Below are 26,950 nucleotides of genomic sequence, written 5' to 3'. Positions count from 1 at the left end.
CTCTACTAAAAATACAAAAATTAGCTGGGCATGGTGGCAAGCACCTGTAATCCCAGCTACTCGGGAGGCTGAGGCAGGAGAATCGCTTGAACCCTGGAGGTGGAGGTTGCAGTGAGCCAATATCGCACCATTGCACTCCAACCTGGGCAACAAGCAAAACTCAATCTCAAAAAAAAAAAAAAAAAAAAAAAAAAAAAAAAAAGAGAGATGGGTTTGGGGCCCTCCTGCCATCAACCTGTCAAGTTAGGGCTTTACCAATGTCCCTTCTCTCAAATACTTATGAATCCATCATCATAAGCCAAGCACTGACAGCTTCAGGAGTAAGGCTTTGGTTGAGTTTGACAGAACAAACCCCACTTGAAATATTGGGAGAAAAAGCTTGCCATGGGAGGAACCCTCTGGTGAAACCTTTTGTAAAGAGAAGAAAGCTTTTACAATGTGAATTGTCTCATCCTAATCAACATATTTGTGTTTCTGAATAATAGATTTTTGTGGATGGGATTTTTTTTAAAGCAAGACCCTGATTTATATTTTAAGAAGGCAAAGAGAATCATTCTCGGTCATGTCCCCATGAGGGAAGGGTGGGCATTTACCTGTCCCCAAGTCTGCACTGTTATCTGCTGCTCCTTTCTCCTCTCTGGGCCTCAGTTTCCCCTTTTTTTTCTTTTTTTTTTTTGAGACAGAGTCTTGCTCTGTTGCCCAGGCTGGAGTGCAGTGGTGCGATCTCCGCTCACTGCAAGCTCTGCCCTCTGGGTTCGTGCCACTCTCCTGCCTCAGCCTCCCGAGTAGCTGGGGCTACAGGTGCCCACCACCACACCCAGCTATTTTTTTTGTCTTTTTATTAGAGACGGGGTTTCACAGTGTTCGTCAGGATGGTCTCGATCTCCTGACCTCATGATCCGCCTGCCTCGGCCTCCCAAAGTGCTGGGATTACAGGCGAGCCACCACACCTAGCCAGTTTCTCCTTCTATACATCAAGGGGACTGGGCTAGATTTCCTAGGGCCCTCCCAGCTCTCTCTGTCTCTGTGACCCTGACCCCCATGTGGCCCATGCAAGCCCCATCAGGAAGCAGCCTGTCTCTTGCCTGTCAGCCACCTGCTGCTTCTTTACATTTTCCACTGGAAACAGAGAGGGGGGATGTCCGGCAGTACTCCAAAAGATGGCAGGAAAAGCAAACAACCCTGCTGTGGAATGCAGAAAGTTCCCCTTCTGCAAACCTCCTTTCCTTATTAGGAACTATAATCCTGCAAAGATAGGTCTTAATCTCTGCAACTCTGGGCACAGTCAGGGAGAGCCTCCTTGCCTCTGGCACTCCTCCTTTCTGGCAGCCTATCCATCTGAAATACTCTCCTCACCCTGCCTGGCTCCTTGCCTGCCCAAGTTCCCCCAGCATTCTCCCTATTAAAGAGCACGTGTCTAGAATAAAAAATATAATACATACACAGCATGTTGACAAAGAGGGTGTTTGAATTTTCAGTAATGCTGTTGCTGGGTGGTGGGGTTTTACAGGATTTTTAAAAATCTTTTTGGGGAACTTTTTCTTTATTGCCAGAATTTGCATAAGGGATCATGTCTTTTAATTTTTTTTTTTTTTTTGAGATGGGTCTTGTTCTATTGCCCGGGTTGGAGTGCAGTAGTGCGATCTCAGCTCACCGAACCTCTGGCTCAAGCAATCCTTCCACCTCAGTCTCCTGAGTAGCTGGAACCACAGGTGCGCGCCAACACACTTGGCTAATTTTTTGTATTTTGGTAGAGATGGGGTTTCACCATGTTGCCCAGGCTAGTCTCAAATTCCTGAGCTTAGGCAATCCTCCCACCTCTGCCTCCCAAAGTGCATTACAGGCATGAGCCACTGTGCCCACCCTTGTCTTTTTATTTAGATAATAGTCATTATTATTATTATTATTATTTTATTTTTTTTGAGACAGAGCCTCGCTCTGTCACCCAGGCTGGAATACAGTGGCATGATCATGGCTCACTGCAGCCTCAACCTCCCCAGGCTCAGGTGACCCTCCCACCTAAGCCACCCAAGTAGCAGGGACCACAGGCGCACACCACCATGCCCAGCTACCTTATGTATTTCTTGCAGAGATGGGGTTTTGCCATGTTGCCCAGGCTGGTCTCAAACTCCTGGGCTCAGGCCATCCACTCACCTTGGCCTCCCAAAGGGCTGGGAGTATAGGCATGAGCCACTGCGCCCAGCTAGATAACAGTAATTATTTGTTAAAAAAATCAACCGGTCAACAAATAATGTTAGCATTAAAACACCTCTTTATCTCCCTGGTCTTATCTAGTTTTTAACTAATGGATTGATCTGTTTTTCACAAAATTGTAATCAGTCTGGGCAAGTCCTTGGATGCTTTACTTTTTCTTCACTGGATGTATCAAGTACAGCCAGACTCTACATGTTGATTTTTAATGGTCAAATATTAGTCTTTGTGCTGATGAAACACAATGGTCATGAATGCAGGGCATTCTGATTTCTTAATTCTCAGCTCAATGCAAAAGAAATTTCCCAAGGGAATCTGATGTGGAGGCCTGTTTGGCTGTGGGGGCAGAAGGTTAGGAGAGCAGAGGGTGCAGAAATGCCTCTTGGACTACACTTTCTGTGTGTGTGTGTGCATGTATGTGTGTGTGTTTTAAGAAATGGGGGTCTCGCTATATCAGCCAGGCTGGTCTTGAACTCCTGACCTCAAGTGATCCTCCCATCATAGCCCCCTGAGTGGCTGGGACCACAGGTGCACACTACTGCACCTGGCTTCTGTGTTGTTTCAAGCAGCAGACAGATGCCCCGACTGTACCAGTGGCCAGCTAAGGGGACCACACATCTGCTGATGGAACTACTGACTGCTAGGAAGGGGTTAGTCTTTTATCCATATTAGCCATCTGATACTCTGGTGGGAGAGCTGAGAGGGCTGAGTAGGTCCACAGGAAGAGCTGTGCATCATTTTGTGGACTGGCCGAGGAAGCAGCGACCTGGGGTTTAGTTGTGTTAGTAAAAGTTGAAGGTGGTGGCTGGGCTTGGGGAGGGAACAGGGATCCTAGGGCTGGAATCAGAGCGTATTTCCAGGCTCAGCAGCAGAGAGGGCAGCGGCAGTCCCAGGTCGGGAAGGCAGAGGTTACTGGATCTTGCTGAGGAGCCCTGCAGTCAGACCCCGGTCTGAGGACGCCCCCGATGCCCCGGCACTGTGACCGCTCCTCAGCTGACTGGGCAGCTGTCACCAGAAGAGCTGACCTGCCTCCCCGCCATACACACCTCTCCTCCCTCCTGGCATCTCCCGACCACACACCAGGGTGGGGAGGGACAGCTGACAGCTGTCTGCACCACGGTGGGTGTTGGACAAACAAGCATGAATGGGAAGGCTGTGCTGCTGGGCCTGGTCAGGAAGAGGCAGGAGGAGGAAGCAGAGCAGCCACTGCTGGTTCACTCTGGCTTGAGGGAGGCTGGGAGAGAAGGCATTGTGGAGTAGGGTGAGGGAACGGCTTGGAGAAGAGCTGTTGCGGCCTCCCCACAGGCAGCAAGGGAGTACCAAGTCCAGGAAGTAGGGGAGGGAGACAGCAGCAGGAGGAGGGCTCTTAAACGGAGATGGGCTTAGGATTTCTTCCGTATGGAAGTGTGGCCTCCAGCTCTCTGGTATTCTCGCTTCTTGCCAGAAACCACATGGCTATTGCTAACTTCAGAAGGTCTCTAGGTACTCACACAACCTACTATCTCCTTTCAGGATCCAGGGTAAGAGTGTGGGGGCTCCACGACCCCATCCTGCTCCTTCCCTATAAGGCCAGGAACTGCCCTGATGGCTGGGCTGGGTGGGAGAGAGTAAAGTCACATCGTCCTATGGTGACACGGTCTGTTGCCTTCCCTTCCAACTCCCTGGCCTCTCCATCTCTCACTGGCCCCAGAAAGGAGAACAGGAGGGGCTCTCTGGAACAAAGGTAGAAGTCGCCCTGACAGGGACTGCCTGACAGATGACTAGGCTCCAAAGAGAGGGATAGAGTGGGCCAGAGGATGCCATGAGGGCCACCAGAGAGCCTCTTTTGGGTGCTCTCAGCAGTGGCTCCAGAGTTCTGCATAGCAGGCGCTTAAAGGAAACCATCTCCTTGGCACCAATGTTTGTTTTCAGCACCACTCTCTGCTGAGAGCCCTGGCTTGGGAGGGGAACTCCCTGACTTCCATCCATGCTGAGAGAGCCAGCCTGGAAAAGCCCCAGAGGGCAGTGGCTCACAGTGGGGGTCCAGGAGCTAAGATGTGGCACAGGATTGATCCAGGCTGAGTCTGTGCCACCTGGCCTGGGTCCTTGCCACACACACCCCTCCTCCCTCCTGACACCCTTCTGCCCAAGCACCGGCAGCATCAAAACTATCTTCTCCCCATTTCCAAAACTCTGCCCTAGTTCTTGGTCTTTGCTTTAAAAGTAATCTGGTAAACAAGGTAGCATAGTGCCCAAATTACTATGTTCCTCCACCTAAAAGAACTCTCATTTGACAATAAAGTGCCCTATAACCCAGTTATTCTAGTTCTAGATTATATATCCAACAGAAATGTACAAATATATTCACTGAAACACGTGAACCAGAATGCTTCCAATGGCCAAACTGGAACCCACTCAAAAGCCTATCAAAGCAGAACGGATAAATTAACTGGATTATATTCACACAATGGGATACTACATAACACTGAGAATAAACAGTCTACAATGACACATAGTACTATGAATGAATCTCGCAAACGATGTCAAGCAAAAAAAGCCAGACACTTCTTTCTGTATGATTTCATTGACATTAGCCATGAGGATAACGGTAACCTCTAGGGGTTGGTAACAGCGAGGGGTGCCAGAGGGCTGTGGGGGCCTGGCAGTGCTTGGTTTCTTGATCCGGGTAGAGGTTACACCGGTGAAAACTTAGTGAGCAGTCTAGTCACTGCTCTGTTACTAACCAGTAAAGAAACCAACTGTCCTGGTTTGCCTGGGACTGTTCCCATGTTAGCACCAAAAGTCCTGTATCCTGGCAGACTGGGACGACTGGTCCCCTGGCCCGACTGTGGGAAGTGGGCAGCCACATGGGCTTCCTTGGCCCCTGTCACCTCAACGCCACATGAAGATGGAATCCCTGCCATGACCCACTCTTGGGTTTGTTCTGAGGATCAAACAAGGTCCTATGTGAAAATCTGTAGCTGCAGAAGATCCTGACGCCATGGCAGTGGGAAAACCCACTGAAGAATAAACAGCAAGGCAAGTCTCCATGACGGCTGGAGGGGGACCCTGGGACCAAGCCAGCCCACAGGGCAGCTGGGGCTGAACAGAGAGAGCTGACCAAGGACTGCTTCTCAAGGGTCTGGTGTTTTTCCCAGGGCCAGAGGTTAGCACTGCCCAGGCCTGGGGCCGCCCTGAAAGGGGCAGGCTGGCCCTGCCCCCTACCCTGCTGTTCCTTACTTATCTAGGGAGCCAGGAGTCAAGCTCCAGTCCAGCTGCTGTCTTCACTTGTCAGTGCTCCTTCTCCAAGAGGGGGCGGGGCAGGGAGACAGGCAGGGAAATGTACACCTGGCCCATGGTTTTTCTGCTGATCTGGGGAAGGCTGTGGTGGTGGGGCTAATCCCAGGCAGGAAACAGGATAACTGTCTGGGCTACAATGCCTGTGGCACAGGTTCCACTGAGGGGACTGTCCTAACAGGCCACAGTGAGTAAAGCTCCTGAGCATGTGAAAAAGTCACATTGCACAAAAGTCACCCCACTTCTGCTAAAGTTTTTGTAACACTGGTTTCTAAACCTGGCTGTGCAAATCGCCCAGAACCTTCTCTCACACTGGAGTCTGAAGGCCCCAGGGGTCTAAGAAAGTATTCACAGAGGTCTTCCTCATTTTCTATGAAAATGGTAAATTTTTCCTTTTGTTTTGACAGTAAAAACATTATCAAATGAAAGCATACGCATCTGCATCTTTGGGGACACCATCCCATAACTGCATGTGGCCACACAGGTTCAGGGGCTGCCACACAAGTTCTGCGGCTAATGACTGTCCGCACCCTGGGGCTTCAGGGACTAAAGCAGCCAGACCCCACCGAGAGAGTGTTCTCAAGCCTTGTTACTCAGAGCGCAGTCGTTGAACCAGCACATTCGCAAACCTAGAGCCTGTTAGAAATGTGGCTTTCCAGGTCACCCAGACCTGAACAAAAACCCTGCAATGTAAGTAGCCGCCTAGGTGAGTCAGGCATGCTAATGTTTGTGAAGCGCCGGCCTAGATGGCTGGCCTCCCCTCTCCTGCATTATTGTTCATTGAAATGGCTTTGGATTTCCCACCTGATTTTTCAGTTCTAATTACTGTGTTACTTTCTTTTATCTGTTAGTCCCATTGAAGGCTCGATCATCAATAGTGTTTATTAATTCATCCATATACTAGACTCAGAGATGAGGCTGGTAGTTGGGGTCCCCATGCCATGGGGATGGAGTGCTATGCCCTGAAGACAATGAGGATGCCCAGAGATTCGGCCCTGGCCTCCTGCCCTCCTTCTTTGTGGACCCACACAAGTGAGGTTTTATTACTTGGTGCCAGCCACATTTCCCACCCTCCTGACCAAAGGCCCCAGGCTGGCCAGCCTTGGGGATGGTGAGCGCCCAGAATGGGGATCTTGGCATGTGTAGCTACATGATGCTACAGAATATGCATGCTACTGACTTCCTGGGAGCCCAGGAGCAGGGTGGGCTGCCAGGGATGGGAGGGGAGCCTGCCACCTTCCTGACTCTGGGGTGGCTCCCCATCATGACAACGGCAGGGCAGCCTGGGGACCCTCCTGTGGAACCCTCAGCCCCCACCCACCGGTCCACCAAGTGGTCCACCGGTCCACCAAGTGCCCCGGGACTCACAGGATGTAGCAGATGACCCCGATGCTCCACATGTCTGTGGCGTAGCCGATGGGCTCATAGTTGATCACTTCAGGAGCCACAAACTCCGGGGTGCCAAAGAGGACCTTCAGAGACCCCGCGTTCTCTGAAACCAGGATGGAGAGGGATGAATTGCCAGCACATCATGGAGCCAGCTTGAGGCCAGCAGCTGCCCAAATCTGTGTGTTGACCCCAACCTGGGAGGGGCCAGACACAGGCTTCGGCACAGAGAACAGGCACAGAGACATCTGACCTCTTTGTTAAACAGGTGTGTCAACACGCCAGTGAAACCAACAAACTGCACACTCACCTCAAATGTCCTGTGCAGGGTGGGCAGGGGGAGAAGAGGCCGTTAAAGCACCCGCCCCTGAATGGTCTTTTTGTGAGTCTGTCTCTCTCATGAGTTAGTTCCCCTAGGCAGGGACTGTGACTTATGCTTAATAATAATCTCTAGCATTCACTATGTCCTATGTACCCCACCGGCAGCTTTATAAGGGTTCTTACCCACCCTAAGGGGTAGGTATAATGCCCGCGCTACTGAGGACGTGAGTGAGGCCCAGGGAAGTGCAGTGATTTCCCCACCCGGTTAACAAGTGGTGGTCAGGACTCAAGCGCAGGTAGTCTAACTCCTGAGCCATGCTTACCACCGCTCCTCCCTCCTGCCTCTCCTACTCCTCACACAGCTTCATGGCTGTCCTCCAGGAGCTGCTGGGAGGGTAGTCGGGAGAGGCTTCAACCCCAGGGTGGTACCTTTTGGCCATAAAGGACCAGAGATGCCTGTTAATATGTGCAAAAGGCAGGTACCTGTGGGCTATATCTGGTCTTGCTTAACTTCACAGAGCTCACAGCAAATGTTCTAAAACAAAGCATTTAACAGCCCTCAGATGTGAAAGCTCTGCTCCAATTCCTGCCTCTCAGCCCTTTCTGCTACATTTTAGCCACTTCTCAGTTCTCTGGTCCTTGATGGACACGGTTGTTCCCACAATATCCCTCACCAGTGGAACCTGGACATTGTGTTCCCTGGGCTCTGACAGTGCTGACTCGTGAGGACAGCAGCCTCTCTATTCGTTTAATTTATTGGTGGTCACTGTTCAAAGGCAGGCCCTGTACGCCAGACACTGCCCCTCCTGTCCTGTTAGCAGGAGTGAGCAGAGCGGGCACACGCGCCCAGTGCCGAGGCAGGTTTCTCACCTGACTGCGCTGACCACCAGACCAGTCATGGTCTATCGGAACCTCGCCCCCCGTTGCCCCTTTCCTCTTTATGACCAACACAGCCTCAGCCAGCACTGAGCGTCCTGGGAGATGTTTATTGGTCCCTCCTTTCTACTCCCCGCAGGGTGGTGAAATAAAGTCAGCTCACCCCAGCCCTAGGGCTCCTTGCTAGCAGGGCAGTGGCTGAGAAGGGAGGATGAAGCTGTTTCCTCAATCACTGGGACATCAAAGGGCTGCAGAGGCAGGCTGGATGCAGGCGGAATGTGAGCCAGGCAGGCACCTACCTAAGGGCTTTCAGGGCTGGCCTTGAGACCCTGACCGCCTCCCCTCTGTGACCTCTCTCCTGGCTAGCACAAGAATCAGAGGTGCTGCAGAGCACCCTGAGCAAGGTCTGGGGTCCTTGTTCCAATCCCAGCACATCCCCTGGCTCACAGTGGGACCTCCTGGGCAAAGCTATTGTAAACCTTTGTTTCCTAGTCTACAAGTTGGGGCTCATAAAATCTACCCTGCTCACCTCATGGTGAGAATCATAGGGATTATTTTTTATGTGAAAGTGCTCTAGAGACTGTACAGTATGATGCAGATGTGCAGAGCCACCATCACCAAAATGACTTTTGCTGCTAATGGCACCAGAGTGAAAAACAAAAGGGGATAATCATCATCATATATACAGCTAACACCTAAGCAGTCTCACTATGTGCAAGGCACTCTTCCCATCCCTTTACCTATATTAACACATTTGATCCTCCTAACAAATCTGTGAGTTAGGTCCTACTATGATCCCACTTTTCCGATGGGGAATTTGAGGCTTACTGTCACATCTAGTATGTGGTAGGGGTAGGATTCGAACCTGAGAAGTCTTCATGGTCTCGGATTTAACCCCAATACTGTATGTTTCCTCTCACACTCAGTGTGAGAGGAAACGGCCACTGCAATATACACTGGTGTCCATGGGAGAGGCAGATGAGCCTTACCCAGCCTCCTGGCCAGACCAAAGTCGATGAGCTTGATCCTGGTGCCCGTCTTGTTGACACACATGATGTTCTCCGGCTTGAGGTCCAGGTGCACGATGCCCTGCTTGTGGATGTACTCCACCCCCTCTGAGATCTGCCGCATGTACTTGATGCACTCGCGCTCCGTCAGCTCAAAGTCCTCGTCAATGATGCGCTCAAACAGCTCACCTCCTGACACGCTGCGGAAACATGTGTACGGGGTGGTCAGGCCACAAGCTCATGGAGGCCAGGCTGGCAGGGAGTCTGGCCAGGGTAGGCTGGGGGTAGGAGAAACTGGCAGGAAAGCCCAGGGAATGGGGGTGATGGGCAATTCCTGAATCCCCACCCTCCAACATGGGAGAAGGGTCAGGGCCTCCTGGTTTCCCGTCAGGGAACCCTGCCCTGCACCCTCTAAGCTGCTGGGGACTCAGGGAAGCATCTACACTAGGCAGTTTCAGAGGTGGGTGTGAACACAGAGATCCAGACATGATCTTCTTAGCAAAAACAGTGCCCTCTAAACAGTCTCTTTCCCTCAAATGACCACACATGCCTAAGGGAACATTCTTGTACCCTAGCCGTGTCTTTTAGTCACAGGGAACTCAAGTTCAAAATACTCACAGTTCCCACAAGCATTTGTTCTGCATAGCCAGGAATGGAAAAATATCTTCAATCTTCAATAATGAGCCTCAGCAAATTTTCCAAAATTAGTTGGCTTTAACTCATTATACCTACAGCTGTGGCAGATTTGCTTACTCTGGCCAGGCCTATAGTATTCGTTTACTCCCTGGAGTCATAATTAACTGGTCTCCCTTGGACCCCTTCCTTACCCCAGCTGTGTAATCCTTTCTACCTGGATAGGCTTTGGATCCTGGCTATTTCTAGTGAACTTTGCTTCTGCAGCCACAGGCATGCATGCTCTGCTAGGGACTGCCCCCGGGGTCTCAGCCATCAGCATATTGCCCTTCAGTGCAAATGCATGGCCCCGCCAGCTGAGTTGCACGAGTCCTCTCTGTTCCCCTGTCCTAGCCCTCTGACCCACCTTTCTTGGTCTCTGCTTAGCAAGTTTAAAGCATCTCTCTGGTAACTTATGCAGCACCCAGATATCAGTAAGCTTGCTTTTCTGTTTTTCTTTTTCAATTTTTTTTTTTTTTTTTGGTAGAGACAAGGAGTTCAAAGTTATGTTGAGCTATGATCACACAAGCCTGGGTGACAGAGCAAGACCCTGTCTCAAAAGCGAAAGAAAGGAAAGGAAGGAGGAGGGGAGGGGAGCCCAAGCTGGTCTGGAACTCCTGGTCTCCAGCGATTATCCCACCTCAGCCTCCCAAAGTGCTGGGATTACAGGCATAAGCCATCATGCCTGGCCTATAACCAACCAACCTACCTATCTTCCTTCCTTCCTTCCTTCCTTCCATCCTGCCTTCCATCCTGTCTGCCTCCCTCCCTCCCTCCCTCCCTCCCTTCCCTCCCTTGCCTCCCTCCTTCCCTCCTTCTCCCCTCCCCTCCCCTCCTCCTTCCTTTCCTTTCTTTCGCTTTTGAGACAGGGTCTTGCTCTGTCATCCAGGCTTGAGTGCAGTTCTGTGATCATAGTTCAACATAAATTTGAACTCCTGGGCTCAAGCGATACTCTTGCCTCAGCGTCCCAAGTAGCTAGGACTACAGGTATGTGCCGCCGCACCTGGCTAATTTTTTTAATGTTTTGTAGAGACAGGGTCTCTCTCTGTCACCTAGTCATAAGCTCATGTTTCTGCAGTGGCCTGTAGGTCCACCAGTTGAACAAGGCCGGGTGGGTTCTGGACCTGTCCTCTTGCAAGGTTATTTCCTCTCCTACAGAGAGTCCTCACGAAGAGGAAAGGAGCTGAGTTTGAATCCTGCTGCTGCCTTTTATGAGCTGTGTGACATTGGGCAAGTTGCTTAACCTTTCTGAGTCCCAGTTTCCTTATCTATCCCTGCCTCATAGAGTTTTTAGGAATGTAAGAGGCTTTGTAAAGTATCATGCCTAATACACAGAAGGTGCTCAACACTTATTACTTATCGTTTGATAAGCAGTGGTGGGCTAGGTGGATCTTGTCACTGACCCCTGCAGGAGACAGACAGGGATGCACTGTGGGGCCCAGCATACCACAGCCTCTGCCACGTGACACACACACTCCTGGAAGGGCTGAACTGGAGAAGGTCAGTCTGTGACAGTGACAGCTGGAGGGAGCTAGAACTCACACTTTAAAACCCATCTGAGAAGAAGGTCCCCAAATGGCCAGCAGGTGGCGCTCTTGTCCTTATGCCCTCCATTTCTATTGCTCTCTACCAAGTCAAACTCTCATCTGTATTCTTAGGTCTCAGCCAGTTCTTAACATCTCTGTGCTTCATTTTCCTCATCTGTAAGATGCAGATGAAAAACAGCCTCACCTCAAAGGGTGGCTCCAAAGACTAAATGAGTCAACACAGGTAAAGTGCTTGGAAGTGTCTGGCACACAGTCAATGCTCAATATTAATGATCAATTTTCTATGTAAAGTATCACTTGGGGCTCTTATTAAAAATACAAATTCCCAAGCTCTTCCTCTGGAGATTCTGATTTAGAAAGTCTTGGGAGAGATCTGAGGATCTATACTTGTAATAATTACTCCAGGTCATCCTCATGATCAGACAAATTTGAGAAATACTGGCTTACTCAACTACCACTCCTGGGAGGCCAGCTTGAAATCACGCACTCCGAAAACGTCACTCCCCATTTCTTCACATGGAATGATCCTTCCCTCACTGGGCATCCATGGCCTTATGTCCACAGCCTTGTCTCTGCACTTTCCATGGCCTTATGTCCATGGCCTCGTCTCTGCACTTTCTGTATCAAGTTGGCTTTGCCTTGAAGTTCTGAACACATGACAGGTGGCAAGCTCATCTCTAGACCCTTATTTGCCTCCGACTATATCTGGGACAGACAAGGTGCTCCAAAATGTTTACATTTAAATTTTAAGTATTCTGAAAAAGCAAGCAACCATTGTTTTCAATGCCCTTGGGAACGTCTGAGGCAACGAGTGGTGGGAATCTGAGCCATGGAGATAATTCCTGCTGCATTTCTGGAGGAAACCCATTCAATATAAATTCAAATAGGTTCAATCCTATTCAGACATACTTATTATATTTTGAAAACTGTTCCTATGGTTCAACTTTCTAAGATGGAAGGGGTTAAACAGGCAGGATTAATGGTTCTGTGGGTTTCTCTTCAAAATACTCAATGCTATGGGTGGAAAATATTGGTTTGATAGAGAGAAACTGCCACCCACAGAAATGGGATAATGCCAAGGGCCAAGATTAGACTTAATAAATTAATGGTGAGTGAGTGAATGACTAAATAAATAAGTGATCCCTATCTTAAGGAATCAGATTCATCCCCCAAACCCTAGACCTTGGCTAGCCCTCATAGGAAGCAAGAAGGAATGGTGCTATCAGGGGACTTGAGACCCTCTGCTCCTTGCCCTATGGCAGCCAGCTGGAACATTCTTTGATAAATTTTGCTAATAGTAGCACAAACATGAGATGAGCCATGGATGACACAGCTTAAACTTCACATTATCTTCAATGCTCAGGGTCCCACCACCACCTGGAATGTCCAAAGCACTTCCAAAAGGACAAGCCCAAGTAGGCCAGGGGCCTGAAGGAACCGCTGTGTCAGACCAACTGCTATATGGTGGGGGCTCATCCAGTAATCAGAAGTCAGAAAGGCTGAAGACACATTCATTACTATTTCCCACTAGACCTGAGGCAACTGAACTTAAGGCTGGGACCCTGGAATATATTTCCATTGCCAGGCATCATCCTTCTTTTTTCTATCGCCAGGCATCATCCTTCTTTTAATCTCAGTTTCTCCATCCAACAAGGTTAGCACACTGCACTGGTGAAAATCATCCTTTCCCTTCTCAGTGGTCAAATCTCAGAGTGTTTAAGCCGGAAAGGATGGCTAGGAAAGTATGTATAGATGGAATATGAACCTGTTCCCTTAGTTCTTACCAAGTTCCTACTCTTGGCGACCTGACCAAGGTCCCAAGCGCAGGCAAATCTTCTGGTGTCTGGGCATGGAAGACCTGCTGCTGTCCACAGGGGAGGCATGGGGTGGAGGGATGAAAGCCAGACCAGCTGAAGCTTTCTTACATTTTCTCTTTGCTTTTTCCATCCAGCTTGCCAACTCCCAATTCCAAGCTAAGTATGGTATTCTGCCCACTGGTGCTGCTGCCTGGCCTTCCCCAGGCCCTGTGACTCCTGCCCTCCCTGCACCCTCTCAAGAACTTGCTCAAGGTTTAACTTCTAAAGATGAGACATTTCTTCACATGTCCTCCCATGCCCACAACTGCCTGGACTAAGCAACCTGTTCTGGAATAAATGTGAAAAGATGCAGCCCACGGGGCTATTGTGAGGGTATAAAGAATGAGGCCACAGACGTGGGCTACGTATTTCCTGAAAATGGGGAGGAACATTTGAATTTGGGGCTGAATGTAGATTGTAAGATACGAATGGAAATTCTTCACCGCATCTTTTATGGTTCCATGACATAGTAGAATCTTATAACCAAAAGGGGCATCTTGAGATTGACTGTTCTAATCCAAGTACTTCTTCGTGCTGGTAGGATTTGACAGTTGCAAAATCATGACTCAATAGTAGCAGAAACTGAAGCCAGGCTTCCTGAATACTAGGGAGGATTTGTTCCACAACACCTTGTTGGAAGTTAAATGCTCAAAAAGTCCTTTTAAGTGGAAAAAAATACAGGATACAAAAGAAGTCAATGTATCATACTACTAGCAATAACTCCCCATTATAGAGCACTGTGCCCTATATGCATTATTGCATTGAATCCCACAGCGTTCATGAGGTGGGCGTCGTATCTACATTTATGGATAATAAAACTAAGGATTGGTACAATAGAATAACTTACTCAAGGTCAAATAACAAGTTAGAAGCAGAGCTGGGATTTGAAGTAAGGTTCATCCGACTCAAGCCTACACTCGTAACTACTATTGCCTTTCCTAAGGAACACATATGGAAAGGAAATGCTTGTGTGCCAGAATGTTAATGACATGAGGGGAGAGAAAAGACTAATATTCCACTCATATATACAGCTTGGGGATGTCTTACTGGCCTCGACTTTCCTGGGAAAGAATTTCAAGATGCTGATAGAGCCCTCACCAAGGACAGAGACCCCCGAAGTTCAGGATGAGCATTTCAAGGATGTTGAAAGCAATTTCACAATATCTCTAAAGATTTCAAATGTGCATACCCTTTAATCCAGCTCTCCCTCACTTCTGGGAGTTTATCCTATAGATATTCACAGGCATGAGTGAAAAGATGTGTGTACAAGGTTACAAACGATGCTTGTTTGTAAAAGCAAAAGGCTGGAAACCACTCAATCTCTTATCAAAAGAAGGCTGCTTAAATAAATTGTGATTTTCTATACAACAAAACCCCATAGAGCTGTGAGAATGAGGAAGCTCACTAGGTAGTGAGATGGGACTAACTCCCATACCAATTTGCTGAAAAAGCAAAGTAGGTTGGGTGCGGTGGCTCACGCCTGTAATCCCAGCACTTTGGGAGGCTGAGGCAGATGGATCGCTTGAGCCCAGGAGTTCGAGACCAGCCTGGGCAACATGGTGAAATCCCATCTGTACAAAAATACAAAAATTAGCTGGGCAAGGTGGTGTGAGCCTGTGGTGAGGTGGGAGGATCGCTTGAACCTGGGAGGCGGAGGTTGCAATAAGCTGAGATGGCACGACTGCCCTCCAGCCTTGGCGACAGAGTGAGACTCTGTCTCAAACAACAACAACATCAACAAACAAACCAAACTAAAAAAGCAAAGTATATGATAGTGAGTATAAGAAGTTACTTTTTGTGTTAAAAGGCAAGAAAATAAGAATATGTGTGTGTGTGTGTGTGTGTGTATACACTTATATTTTCATAAAGAAGCTTTGGAAGGATAGAGATAAAAGCCAATAAATCTGTCCATTTGTGTTGGTGATGGTCGTGGTGTTTAGGAAAGGATAGACAGGAATAATGGTGGAAATTAGACTTTTCACTGTGTATTTCCTAACATTTTTTGAGGTGATTGTAGCATATATTCTACAAATTCAGATAAAAAAGGAAACTGTTAAGAATGCAGATGCTGTGGGGGATGCCTGGTTTGCTGATGCCAGTGTGCATGCTTGACTGTGTGTGTGTGTGCATGTGTGTGTGCGTGTGTACACACATGCACCAACAGCTCAGAGGTGAGGGAGGTAGAGGATTCAGGTGCAGAAGAAACAATGGATTCTGGGAAAGGCTTGGCTGGAGGTCATCTGATAGTCCCCCTGCCTTTGTACAACCCCATAGGGAAAGCATCACTCTTTAGTGAATGAGACGTCCAGAGAGTACAAACAAGAGTAGACCAGGGGCACGTGGAGACACAGGAGGGGACTGAGGACCAGAGCGAGGCTTCCATCCTGGATTTCGAGCCCCCAGCTAGGGGCCCCCTTATCTTTCACAGGGAAGTCAGGAAGCTGCCCTGTCCCTCCCCTAAACCACCTTCAGGTGTGAATGCCCCGAATGAAACCAAGGAGCCTAGGGATAGCTTTGGCCCTTTCATGGGGAGATGAGAGTGAGAAAAGTGCCAGGGTCCTCAAAGATCTACTGGTTTGTTTTGGAAATAAGCACAGGGCTGCAGCTGGGCTGGTGCTCAGAGGCTCAGGGCCAGCACTGTGCACAGACCTTCGGTTCTGTTTGGTCAGTCCTGGCTGTATGACTGGTGAGCATCTTACATATCACACTCCTGTCTGCAGTGCTTTCCATCTTGGGGCAGAGGTGGCTGGGGTAGGGCAGTAGGGGAGACACATTTGGGGGCTCCCTGTGGTGCCCAGGCTGCTGGCAGTGAGCCACTCACATCTCCAGGACCATGACGATGTTGGCCTTTTCTTCGAAGGCATCCACACACTGGACCAGCTTGGGGTGGTGGAGGCAGTTCATGATGCTGATCTCCTGCCGGATATTCTCTTTCTCTTTTGCTGAATATGCTTTGAAGAACTTCCCTGCCCAGACTTTTCGAGTTTGTTTTTCTACAAGTCGAAAGACCTGTCCAAATTTCCCACTGCAAATGAAAAGGGGAGGAGAAAAAAGCCACATTTAGCCAAGCTTTCCACGAACTTGGGGTTGGCAAATTATGGCCCACGGGACAAATCTGGCCCACCTCCTTTTATAAGTAAGGTGTTATTGGAGCACAGCCCTGCCTGGCTGTTTGCGTGTTGTCTATGGCAGCTTTTGTGCTACAGTGGCAGAGCTAAGTAGTTGTGACAAAGGCATATCGCCCTTAAAATCTAAGATATCAGCCTTTATGAAAGGCCCAGACTCCTGCTCTAGAGCAATGAGGCACATTTGTTTTTTCTTATCTTTAAACATTTTTTTTTTTTTTTTTTTGTAGAAATGGGGTCTCGCCATGTTGCCCAGGCTGGTCTAGAACTCCTGGCCTCAAGCAATCCTCCCACCTTGGCCTCCCAAAGTGCTGAGATTACAAGCGTGAGCCACCACACCTGGCCTTTGAAGCACATTTCTAATGTTGACAAACCTACTGTCAACCTTGGCTGACAGCATCTCTTCCCCTCCCTGTAGTGGAACCCATGAAGATGGGTGAATTCAGCCCTTCCCAAATGCAGAGAATTACTGAGCAGTTGCCTTCCTTCCTTCCACTCCCCCTACCACTGATCCCCTGGTGATGGCCCAGGCAGGGTCCTGCTTCCCACTGCTGAGAGAGGGGAGAGTGGGGCTCCTCTGTGATGGCACCGACTCCTTTCTGACACTGTTACCCAGTTTGCATCACTCCTTCATTTCCCAGAAACCACTGGAAATACAAGTGGAGTCCCACTCATTTCTCTCCCACCTCTTCTATTCCTCCAGGGACAGGGCTAAGGGCAGATGAACAGCTTGGCTCAGGGTTGGGGTCTGAGCCCACTCTATCCTCCATGCCCCAGGGAGAAGCCAGAGTAAGCAGTGCGAGCCAAGTTCATGAGGGAGCTTGATGACTGCTGCGCATTTAATGGAGCACTAACGCAGGCATTGCTTTACAGTGAGCACTGATCAGGCTCCACTGACTTCTGTGGATCAAATGGAAGGGATACCAAAGATAATCTGATCCAGTCCTCTCATTTTATTTTATTTTAAAAAGTATTTTATTTTATTTTTTTAAGTTCCAGGGTACACATGCAGGATATGTATGTTTGTTACGTAGGTAAACGTGTGCCATGGTGGTTTGCTGCACCTAACACCCCACCACCTAGGTATTAAGCTCAGCATGCATTAGCTCTTCTCCCTAATGTTCTGCTCCCTGCACCCCCTGCCCTCCCCTGACAGGCCCCAGTGAGTGTTCCCCTCCCTGTGTCTCATTTTGGTCCTGGGCTCTGAACAGAGGCACAGAAAAAGAAAGACTTGCCCACAGCCTTTGTAGAGCTGGGACGGTGCAGGACCACATGGGCAACTCTGCAGAGAGTCCTGGGTGAGTGAGTGATGCTTTCGTGGGTCAGTCCTTTGGATCCTGCAGGACTCTCAGTCTGGGGAGGAGGCAGGGCCCAGGGAGCAACAGGAAGCTGAGGCACTGAATCTAACTGTGAGACCCGCACCACCCTCACCCTGGGAGCCCAGAGGCAACTTCCCACCCCACTTACGATCCTAATCTCTCTTCAATGTCGTAGAAGTCAGATACTTTTTGTTCAGTATTGATTGTCACTGTCCGGTAATCAACCTCGGGCTCCTTCTCATCTGTGGGGCACAGGTCAGGGTTGGTGCGAGTCTCAGATGCCCCCACTCAGCCCCCTCCACCCCAAGAGCCTGACCCGAGGACGGGGGCTGCACTCACCATCGTCTGACACCTCCACTTCATCCTTCGGCTCTGGGGGGGCACAAGGAAGGACAGAGAGGACACAGGTGATTAGTACTGAAGGCCCACTGAGAGCAAGATGTGCTGGGGGCCCTGCCAGGCCTCAGCCTCCCCAGGCAGATGACTACCAGGCCCAGAGCTCTGGGCATCCCCTGGGGCTGGTCAGTCCACATAGCAAATAGGGCCTGGTGCAGACTGGCAGGTGCCAGCCTCCTCCCTCCACTCAGCTCCACTTCTCCACCAGGTCTCCCCTCTGTCCCATCCTCTCTAGCCTCATGGTCCCCAGATATACCCTTCTCCACATCTCATCCAACCCTTCCTGACCTTCAGAACCTACACACAACTGTGACAGTCTCTTTCTGCCCTGGCTCAAAAGTCAGCAACTTATAATTGCTTCTAGTGTCAAATCCATGTAGCCATTCGTTGAACGTTGTTGATGGCATCCCAGCACTGGACCAAGCATCTTGAATGCCAGTTATTGTGGGCATTCAAAACATACTACACAGAAGGCATGGTCTGTCCTTTCTTGTAGCTTATAATTTAGTTCAAGAGGCAAAAACATATATACTTGAAGTAACAATTTACAAAGTGTACCATAATCACGCACATATCACCATGGTTCAAAGTGAATACACAACAGAGGAGGGTGACACAAAATGGGGCAATTGTAAGTGAGAGCAATTATTCTTAGAAGAAATAGCCTTTGAGTTGTGTCTTACAGGAAATGATGGAATACAATGAAGGGGTGAGTGACGTCACACAAATGAAACCAACAGGTATTTGTGAGGCAGGGCAGGGAGGGACACAATCATGCCAGCTGCTCCCATGGCTGTGTCAGGAGTGAACAGGGTCTGGGGAACAGGAGGGGTTCCCCGGAACAGGGGGGCATCCAGCACAGCACACCCACTTCAGAGCTCCAGGCCTTCCTTTGCCTTGATACAGGTTTGTTTGTTGATAATCGAGCCACTCTGGCTTCCTGACCTTGGCTGATTGCCTTTCCCTTCCTGGGCCTTGGTTTCTCCGTCTGTAAGAGGAAGGGTTGCACCTGATGTCTCTGGCCCTGGCTAGCTCTGGATGCCACGCTTCATTGTGTGCTGTGTGTTCCTCAGCCATCGTCTGGGCTGCATCCTGGCTGACAGCTGGACAATGAATGGGAGGTTTCCCGAGGAAGCAAAACAAAGACAGGAGCATAGAGAGAGGAAAAGGATTTTTTTTTTTGAGATGGAGTCTTGCTCTTTCACCCAGGCTGGAGTGCAGTGGCGTGATCTTGGCTCACTGCAAGCTCTGCCTCCCGGGTTCATGCCATTCTCCTGCCTCAGCCTCCCGAGTAGCTGGGACTACAGGCGCCTGCCACCGTGCCTGGCTAATTTTTTATATTTTTAGTAGAGACGGGGTTTCACCGTGTTAGCCAGGATGGTCTCGATCTCCTCCTGCCTCGGCCTCCCAAAGTGCTGGGATTACAGGCGTGAGCCACCGCGCCCGGCAGATTTTTAAAGTGTGAGTGTGTGTGTGTGTGTGTGTGAGAGAGAGAGAGAGGTGGGCATATGAGTGTAAGTGTGGGTGTATCGGTGTGAGTGTGAATGTGAGTGTGTGTTTAGAGTTCTTAAAATGCTGCTGACAAAGCTTAGTTTAAAAAAAAAAAAACTAAAACTAAACATGAATGGGATTGGAAAGTATATTTTATCATAGAAAGGAAGCTGCCATGGAAAAATAAAAAAGGATGAGATAGACAGGGACACCCAGTAGAGTCTAGCTGAAGTATCAGAGGTGGGTTTCACAGTTACTGTCGGGATGTGGGCCTAACTGGTCAATATTCCTAAATTCACATGTTGGAGAGTTAAAAGTGGCATTGTCCAATTCACAGGTGGAAAGGATGACCTGAGAGCAATGCAACTAGAAGCCAGGAATGGAGTTAGTGTTCAGGAGAATCTGATCATTCTACCTTTTAGGGTGGTGAGCCCTAAAGTACAGAGTTAAAACCCAAGACAGAAAGAGCAGCTCCTCAATCTACTGCTCGGGCTGTCAGATGCCGTCACAGGGCAAAGTGTACATGGGCCCCCAACAGGGGTGAGTACTGGGTAGCTGTTGAGAGCGCCCTGGGCGCCTGCCCCGGAGCTCTGGCTGTCGGCAGTCCAAAAGCCACGATGGAGCTGGAGGTGGCATGCAAGGCCACTGAAGGGAGGGGCTACGTCTTAATCAGAAAAGATGAGGCCTCTGAGGTTGGGAAAGAAGTCTAAAGAGGACATGACTTTAAAGAGAATCACACAATCGCCAAGGGTGAGATGAGGGTTTCGGACTTTTCATCAACTCATGACTATTGCACCTTGGGGGAACCATTTAGTGTTCTACCTCACGTAGGAGGAAGGCTGGAGGGATATGGAACTCACACATGAGAAGTACCACTAGAATAATAAGTATGTTCAACAGACATTTAGGTTAGTTCAGTGATGATATTATAAACAGGGTTTTAAGAGAAGCAAAAATATTGGAGTCAATGAGTGATGGGACACCAGGTGGACCAGTCACTGGACTAGGTCTTTGACACAGAATCATCCTATTTACTGTCAGGGAGGCCCCTGTCTTGACCTGTGGTGCTGCTGCCTGATATAGTGGTTCACCAGTTGAGTCATCCTTTATTTCTTGTTCCTGTGCCACATTTTCCCGGCATGGCATGGAGACCAGTGTATTCTGAGCAGCAGAGTGAGAGGGAAAGGAGAGGGCAGCTTTCCTGGCATGGTGTCAGGAGGAGCAGTCTTGCCAATGGCCTGGCAGCAGAGGGCTTTCCCTGCGTGCCTTGAAGGGGGCATCCAGTCCTAGAGCTGGCCTCTGCCTGCCTGTCACTGTGAGTCCAGGTAGACAACCACAGGGCTAGCCTCTGGCCTCACTCATGAGCCCACATCCACGCCTCACCTTCACCTCTCACCCCAGAGGTCTGCGGCAGATCTGATTCTCCTGCTAATGCTCTGGGGGAAGGACCTAGATCATTCTCAAGGAATTCCAGCCCCTCTTTCTAGTGCACTGTGTTCCTTTATGCTGTAGGAAACTCGGATCAAGAGTCCGGACTAAGCCGGGAGCAGTGGCAAGTGCCTGCAGTCCCAGCTATTCGGGAGGCTGAGGCGGGAGGAATGCTTGAGTCTAGGAGTTCAAGTCCAGCCTGTGCAACAGAGTGAGACCCTATCTCTTTAAAAAAGAGAAAGATTCCAGGCTGCTCCATCCCCTTCTGCTTTTCCGTTCTTGTCCTGCTTCTCTTCTATTTGACCACAACGGGAGGAGTGAGAGAGAAGTAGAGGAAAGACCACGGTTCAATTAGTAGAGCTCTTGGTGCATAAAGGGTTGTTGAGAAAGGTGAACTGGTTTCCATCTTTCCACTAGGGAAGGGTCTTCCACTGAACTTAAAAAGAAAAATCTGTTCAGAATGAGCATTGAGATCCATGAGCTAAGTGGAAGGCTATTTGGAAGATGGTTCTGAGATATTTCTGCAAACAGATGAGAGTCTTGTTACCCTGCAGTGTTTGGAAGAGGATCAGCTGAGTGCTCGGGACCCTCACATGGCACAAGTCCAGTCAGTCCCCTGGACAGAGTATTGTCCCTTCCTGCAGCCAAGGACTGTTGCACACCCAGAGAACACTAGAGGGCACCCCAGCCCCGGAGACGGCCTCTGAGGCCAGGGTGTAGCTGCAGCCTGGGATGGGAGCGGTACAGGCTTTATATCTCGAACTGTCCTGGGGATTGCAAGAAGCCTCAGTCACAGTAGCTGTTTTGCTAACAATTATACAGACTAGAACAAATTAGGGTTAGGAGCAGGGATGGAGTGGATTTGAGTGACATCAGGATTCGAGGAGGAGTACAGTTCAAGACCTGGCTGGGCTGGGAGGGAGCAGGGCTGTGGTAGGGTTCTGGCTCTGTGCACTTGGGTTTGGGAGTGCATTGTTAGTTCAGGGACCCTAGTCTTAGGAGTGGCTCTGGCATAGAGAAGCCACTGGAGCTCCATGGGGAACCCATGCTTTGTCCCCCACTGTATCCCCAGTGCCCATGGCAGTGCCTAGAACACAGGAGGGGCACAGAACACATGGTGAATGGATGTGGGATGAGGGCTAGGGTACAAACAGGGATGGAAATGAGGCATGAGAATGAAGTAGAAGAGCGAGAGGCCGGAGTGGCAGTGGCTGTGGTCGTAGTGGTGAAGGTCAGAGCCAACATTAGCTGGGCTTCATGGAGTGTGGGTTAATAAGCACTGCCTTTTTAATATGATCCCACCCCAACTGCTCCACAGAAATGACCTACAATGACCTCTCACTTGATCCCACCTCTCTGCCAACACACACACACACGTGTCTGAACACACACGCCACTTCCCTGAGAGCCATTTCCCTCTTCAGCAGAGGGATGGCCTATGAAGCTTTATAACTAACAAGCATCTGAGCAGACCGCGGAGGACTTTTGCCTGGAATCCCCTCAACCAGAGTCCTCTGCCCTGAGGCCTAACACTTGCCAACTGTTCTGCCCTCTTCCTCCTCCCCCTTGGTAATCCAGCCAGCCTCAGCTGGGGAGTAGCTTCCTGTCTGGAAGCCCTGGGTGGACTGGACCCCTCCTCTGGATTTCAAGTGATTTCAACATTGCCCTTTGTCTATTCCCAGCTGGGAGGGATGGAAGCAGGGAAGGGGAGTCTGAAGGTCCACAGAGGGTTCAGCGGGCTGATGGCAGGGAACAAAGGAGAGGCCACTTGCCCCAGAGAGGCAGTCCCAGCTCTTCCTCCCAGCAGAGTCTCCCCACAGCCCTGGCAGCAGCTGTCCTAGACCCCTGGGGGCCACATCTTGCAGCTCCCGTGGCCTCTGGTCCTGTTGCCTGGGGTTAGTCAGGGATTCTCCAGTCTCTCCTTCTTTACACCATAGCAGAGACCTGGACGATTTCCTTTCCAGCCAATGAACATCTTCACACTGCAATCTTATTCCTTTTCCTGTCACTTTTCCAAGTAACATCCTAACAACACAGACTGGAACTTGATTGCCCCCTGGGACCCACACTCTATGCAGCCCCCACTCTGCTCATTTCAGAGGAACGTTGTGTGTGTGTGTGTGTGTGTGTAAGAAGACAGCGATGGCAGTTTTGTTACTCGGTGTCCCCCGACAGACATTTGGGAGTGGCTAGTGGTTGGGTTCCCTGTGAAAGCTGTCCCAGGAGCAGGCATCACGCCTCCGTGACTTGCACCATATCTCTCAAGGAGACCTGCTCTACGCATATTGACATGGCTCAACGGGTAAAGGCCGCCTGACACACAGCTGCTAGCATAAAATTGTAAAGTTGGTATGTTTTCCATTGGTACCCTAACTTTCTTTCTTTCTGGAGCCCTTGTTTAATTGAAAGTAAAGTTTTAATACCTGTTTTGTACCTAATTTTCAAATTTTTTTCAAAACTAAACAGGGTCATTGAATCAGATGACAGTTTCCACACTCACAATGGCTCTAGCTCCCTGGTGATGCCAGGCCTGCTTGCTTTCTCGCTTTCTGAGCTTTGCTCAGGTTCACTATTTGCCTCACTTGATTTCTAATTCCTTGTAATTACAAGGAGTCAAATACATTCTCACCTAGTGATCAGTTTTGGTTTTCAAGTGACACTCTGCATGTGGCGCTCAGTCTCCTTTGATACTTGAGTCTTCTACCATCTGCCTCACAACTCTACATTCTCCTGTTTCCAAGAGCAATCTTCCCTTGATGTCCCTCCACCTTCTCTTAACCCCAACCTTTTCTTATTCTATATTCTTTAATTCATTTTTTTTTTTGAGACGGAGTCTCACTGTGTCACCCAGGCTGGAGTTCAGTGGCGCAATCTTGGCTCACTACAACTTCTGCCTCCTGGGTTCAAGTGATCCTCCTGCCTCAACCTCCTGAGTAGCTGGGACCACAGGCGCATGCCACCATGCCCAGCTAATTTTTTGTACTTTTAGTAGAGATGGGGTTTTGCCGTGTTGCCCAGGATACTCTTGAACTCCTGAGCTCACGCGATCCACCCGCCTCAGCCTCCCAAAGTGCTGGGATTACAGGTGTGAGCCACCACGCCCGGCCTCTTATCCTAAATTTACAATGTCCTTTTCCTGTTCTTCACGTAAAACTTCTTGAAATAATATTCCATGCTTCTGGCCTCTCTTTCTTCCATTTATCCCTTTAACCAGGGCAACCATCTTTTCACTCAGTGGAAACTCTACAGACTTTGATCACAAAGATCACTACAAACCAAAGGACTAAATCCAAAGACCGTCTGAGTCCTCATCTCCTTCATTTTTATTTAGCATTGGATGCAGTTTATGAAGCCCTCTTTGCACCTTCTCCCTCCCCCGTTTCTTTGAGACTCCAGCCTCCCCTTGGTTCTCTCCCCTCTCAGTCCTTTCTGCTGGTACTGCAAGTTCCTTCTTTATGGTGTTGGTATTGACTTTCTCTACCACACTCTCTGTAACCTTATCAATGCCCATGGTTTCAATTATTAATTAAATAGTGAAGACTTCCAAGCCTGCAACACTAGCTTAAACCTTTCTCCTGGGCTCTAGACCCAACAGTCTTAGGATACCTTCCCTTGGCTAGCCCTTAGATGCCTCAACTCAGCAGGGCTGAAACCACAGCTCCCCTCTCCTCCCAGACTCCCTGTTACGTAACCTCCAAGTCACTCAAGTCAGGAACCTGGAAGACAGCCTGACCTCTTCCCTCAGTCTAACCAAAGGAGCACAAGCTTCAGGCCAGACAGCTCTGAGCTCAAGCATCAGCTCACCAATGACAAGCTCTGTGACTTTGGGCAAGTAGCTTCTCCCCTCTAAATCTCATTTCTCCTATCTGTAAAATGAGGGTAATAACAGTATCTGCTTCATTGGGCTATTGGGATTGGATGAAATGATGCATATAAAGTGATTAACACATCGTAAGCTTAGAGTAAGTGCTCAATACATGTTAGCCACGGTGAATTATAACAATAAACCTCTAGCTGGCTCTTGAATTTGTTTTCAGTTACCCCAGCCAGGAACTGTAAGTCATCTCAGAATCTTCCAGTTCTCTTCCTCAACTCTCTATGCAAAAAGTCATCAAGTATGGTCAATTCTACCTCCTGAGGCTTGAAGTTCATGCCCTTTCCATCCCTCCCTTGGGCTGTCATCCCACAGGCCCATCTGGTATGGCTGACTGCAGTCTCATCTCCTCTGACCCATCTGCCACTCCAGTGCTTCTCAAATGTTCGTGTGCGTCTGAACCCCCAAGCAGTGGATCATTTTCAGTCAAGGCCCAGAAGGGCCTGAGGGAGTCTGCTTGCTAAGAAGCTCCCAGGATGCCAAGGCTGCTGGTCCACAACTGCACTGTGAATAGCAAAGCTTTGCTCTTTCCCTAGTTCTCTAAAAACCAGATCTAATCATCTTGATCCCCTGCCTGAGAATCTTTGATGAATTTCACTTTACCTAAAATGCCCTTTTAGTCTTACTTCCTCCTGTTCTGTCTCACACAACATATGCCTTGGCCACACACGAGCATCTGAAAATGCCACACACTGCCATGGCTTTGTAACCTTTGCTCATGCTGTTTCCTCTTGTAGAGTGCCTTTCCGTATCTTCCCTGCCTTTTAGAATCCTATCCCTTTTTCCAAGACTCAGACTAAGTGTCACCTTCTCCAGAAAGCCTTCCTTGGTCTCCATGGAAAAATGCTCCATGCATTCTGTTATGTCCCCTTGGTTCTTTTTTTACCCAGCTATAATAGCATGCATCCCTTCTCATTATAGTTAGCCATACACACCTCTGTTCCTCTAGATTTTAAGCTCCATGTCTTATCTTTGTGTTCCAAGAACCTGACACCAAGTAGACACTCAAATATGGATACAAGAGGAGGAGAGAAGGGGTGGAGGGTGGAAGAAGAACATGAGGCCTGCTTGAACTCCTATGCTCCTGAGTAACACACCATCACCCCCGGTGGCAGCATGCCAAAATTGCTGGTTCAATGTTTTTTGAAATGTCCTAAGTATTAATACCTTTTTTGAAGAATGGCTCAACATCACTGTCTTGGAAACCAAGACCCCAAAAGACCCTGCCAGTCATCATTAATGTTTCCTCAGTTCCTTTTCACCCCTTTCAGTACAGTCTTTACATACACAAGGTCAGTCATGCACATTTATTTCAAGCCACTGATGAAGTGATGGCAGCCTACCTTCAGGTTTCTCTCCTACCGTTGTGAGTTCAGACTCCTGGCTTGGCTCACTGGTTCCATACACATTGATTGCACGTACACGGAACTTATATTCGTGGTCAGGCAGCAGGTCCTGGACGTTGAAAGAGGTGCTGCGGCATGTGGCTAGTTCCTTCCACATCTTGTTGGCTGAGTCCCAGATCTCGATGCTGTAGGACTGTACAGCGCTGCCCCCATCATATGAGGAGCCGTACCAGGACAGGGTCAGTGAGGAGCTCCGAATGTCAGAGGCACAAGGTGTGCCAGCTGGGGGGTCTGGCTTATCTGGGGATAGAGAAGCACAGCATCACCCACACTTTCCAGAATTGCAGGCAAAGGAAGTTTTTGAATTACCTGTGTCATGGGGGGAAGGCAGCCTAGAGAACCCACTCCGAAGTCCCTGGTCCTGCGTCTCTTTCCCTCATCCGCACATCACAGTTAGAGCTATGTACAAACCCACCTGTACGGAAAGCCCCATGTATAACTATTTGCTCCAAAAAAGGCCCCCCCCTTTTTTTTGCTAGTTTTCCAGTCTACATGCAAGTCATGATTTCCTGTACTTTGCCCAAGTCATAAACATATTTGTCAGAGTAAACAGATCTAGGAAGCTGCCCAGAAGGCGTGGACTATTTCCCATCGAAAACATGTTTTGAGAGAGAGAGTTCAACATGAGTGTGTGTGTCTGTCCTTCAGGCCCTTGGCCAATGACCTGTGACATAACTAGGGGTCTGCCTCTACTTTCTCTGGGTCTTGAGAAATGCCTGCCCCACCAAGGGGCGGTATAGTGCAGTGTTTGTGCTCTGA

The 26,950-nt window shown here is 49.3% G+C and overlaps 1 protein-coding gene and 1 long non-coding RNA gene across 17 annotated transcripts in view; one reads left to right on the top strand and one right to left on the bottom strand.

The window, feature by feature from the left end:
- Positions 1–26,950, bottom strand: part of MYLK (myosin light chain kinase) — a 280,320-nt gene that overhangs the window by 19,000 nt on the left and 234,370 nt on the right. For all 12 annotated transcript variants that reach the window (XM_054551385.2, XM_024245412.3, XM_054551384.2 and 9 more), the window contains 6 exons: positions 26,129–26,431; positions 17,936–17,968; positions 17,745–17,838; positions 15,974–16,177; positions 9,060–9,277; positions 6,856–6,979 (listed from right to left, as the gene is read on the bottom strand). In XM_054551385.2, coding sequence (XP_054407360.2) covers positions 6,856–6,979; positions 9,060–9,277; positions 15,974–16,177; positions 17,745–17,838; positions 17,936–17,968; positions 26,129–26,431 — 976 coding nt within the window. The remainder of the gene's footprint in view (positions 1–6,855; positions 6,980–9,059; positions 9,278–15,973; positions 16,178–17,744; positions 17,839–17,935; positions 17,969–26,128; positions 26,432–26,950) is intronic.
- Positions 1–26,950, top strand: part of LOC112132771 (uncharacterized) — a 96,861-nt gene that overhangs the window by 45,324 nt on the left and 24,587 nt on the right. For 2 of the 5 annotated variants that reach the window (XR_008523560.2, XR_008523558.2), the window contains 2 exons: positions 5,895–6,177; positions 13,248–18,898. The exons of 1 other annotated variant lie outside the window; for it this stretch is intronic. This is a non-coding gene — a long non-coding RNA (uncharacterized LOC112132771). Of the gene's footprint in view, positions 1–5,894; positions 6,178–13,247; positions 26,240–26,950 lie in introns of those variants that run through there. 2 more of the 5 variants (XR_010139131.1, XR_008523559.2) reach the window with 2 other exon arrangements.

The sequence above is a fragment of the Pongo abelii genome, chromosome 2, assembly GCF_028885655.2.
Source record: "Pongo abelii isolate AG06213 chromosome 2, NHGRI_mPonAbe1-v2.0_pri, whole genome shotgun sequence".
In the NCBI taxonomy this organism is placed as follows: Eukaryota; Metazoa; Chordata; class Mammalia; order Primates; family Hominidae; genus Pongo; species Pongo abelii.
This window is presented reverse-complemented; position numbering and strand designations above follow the sequence as displayed.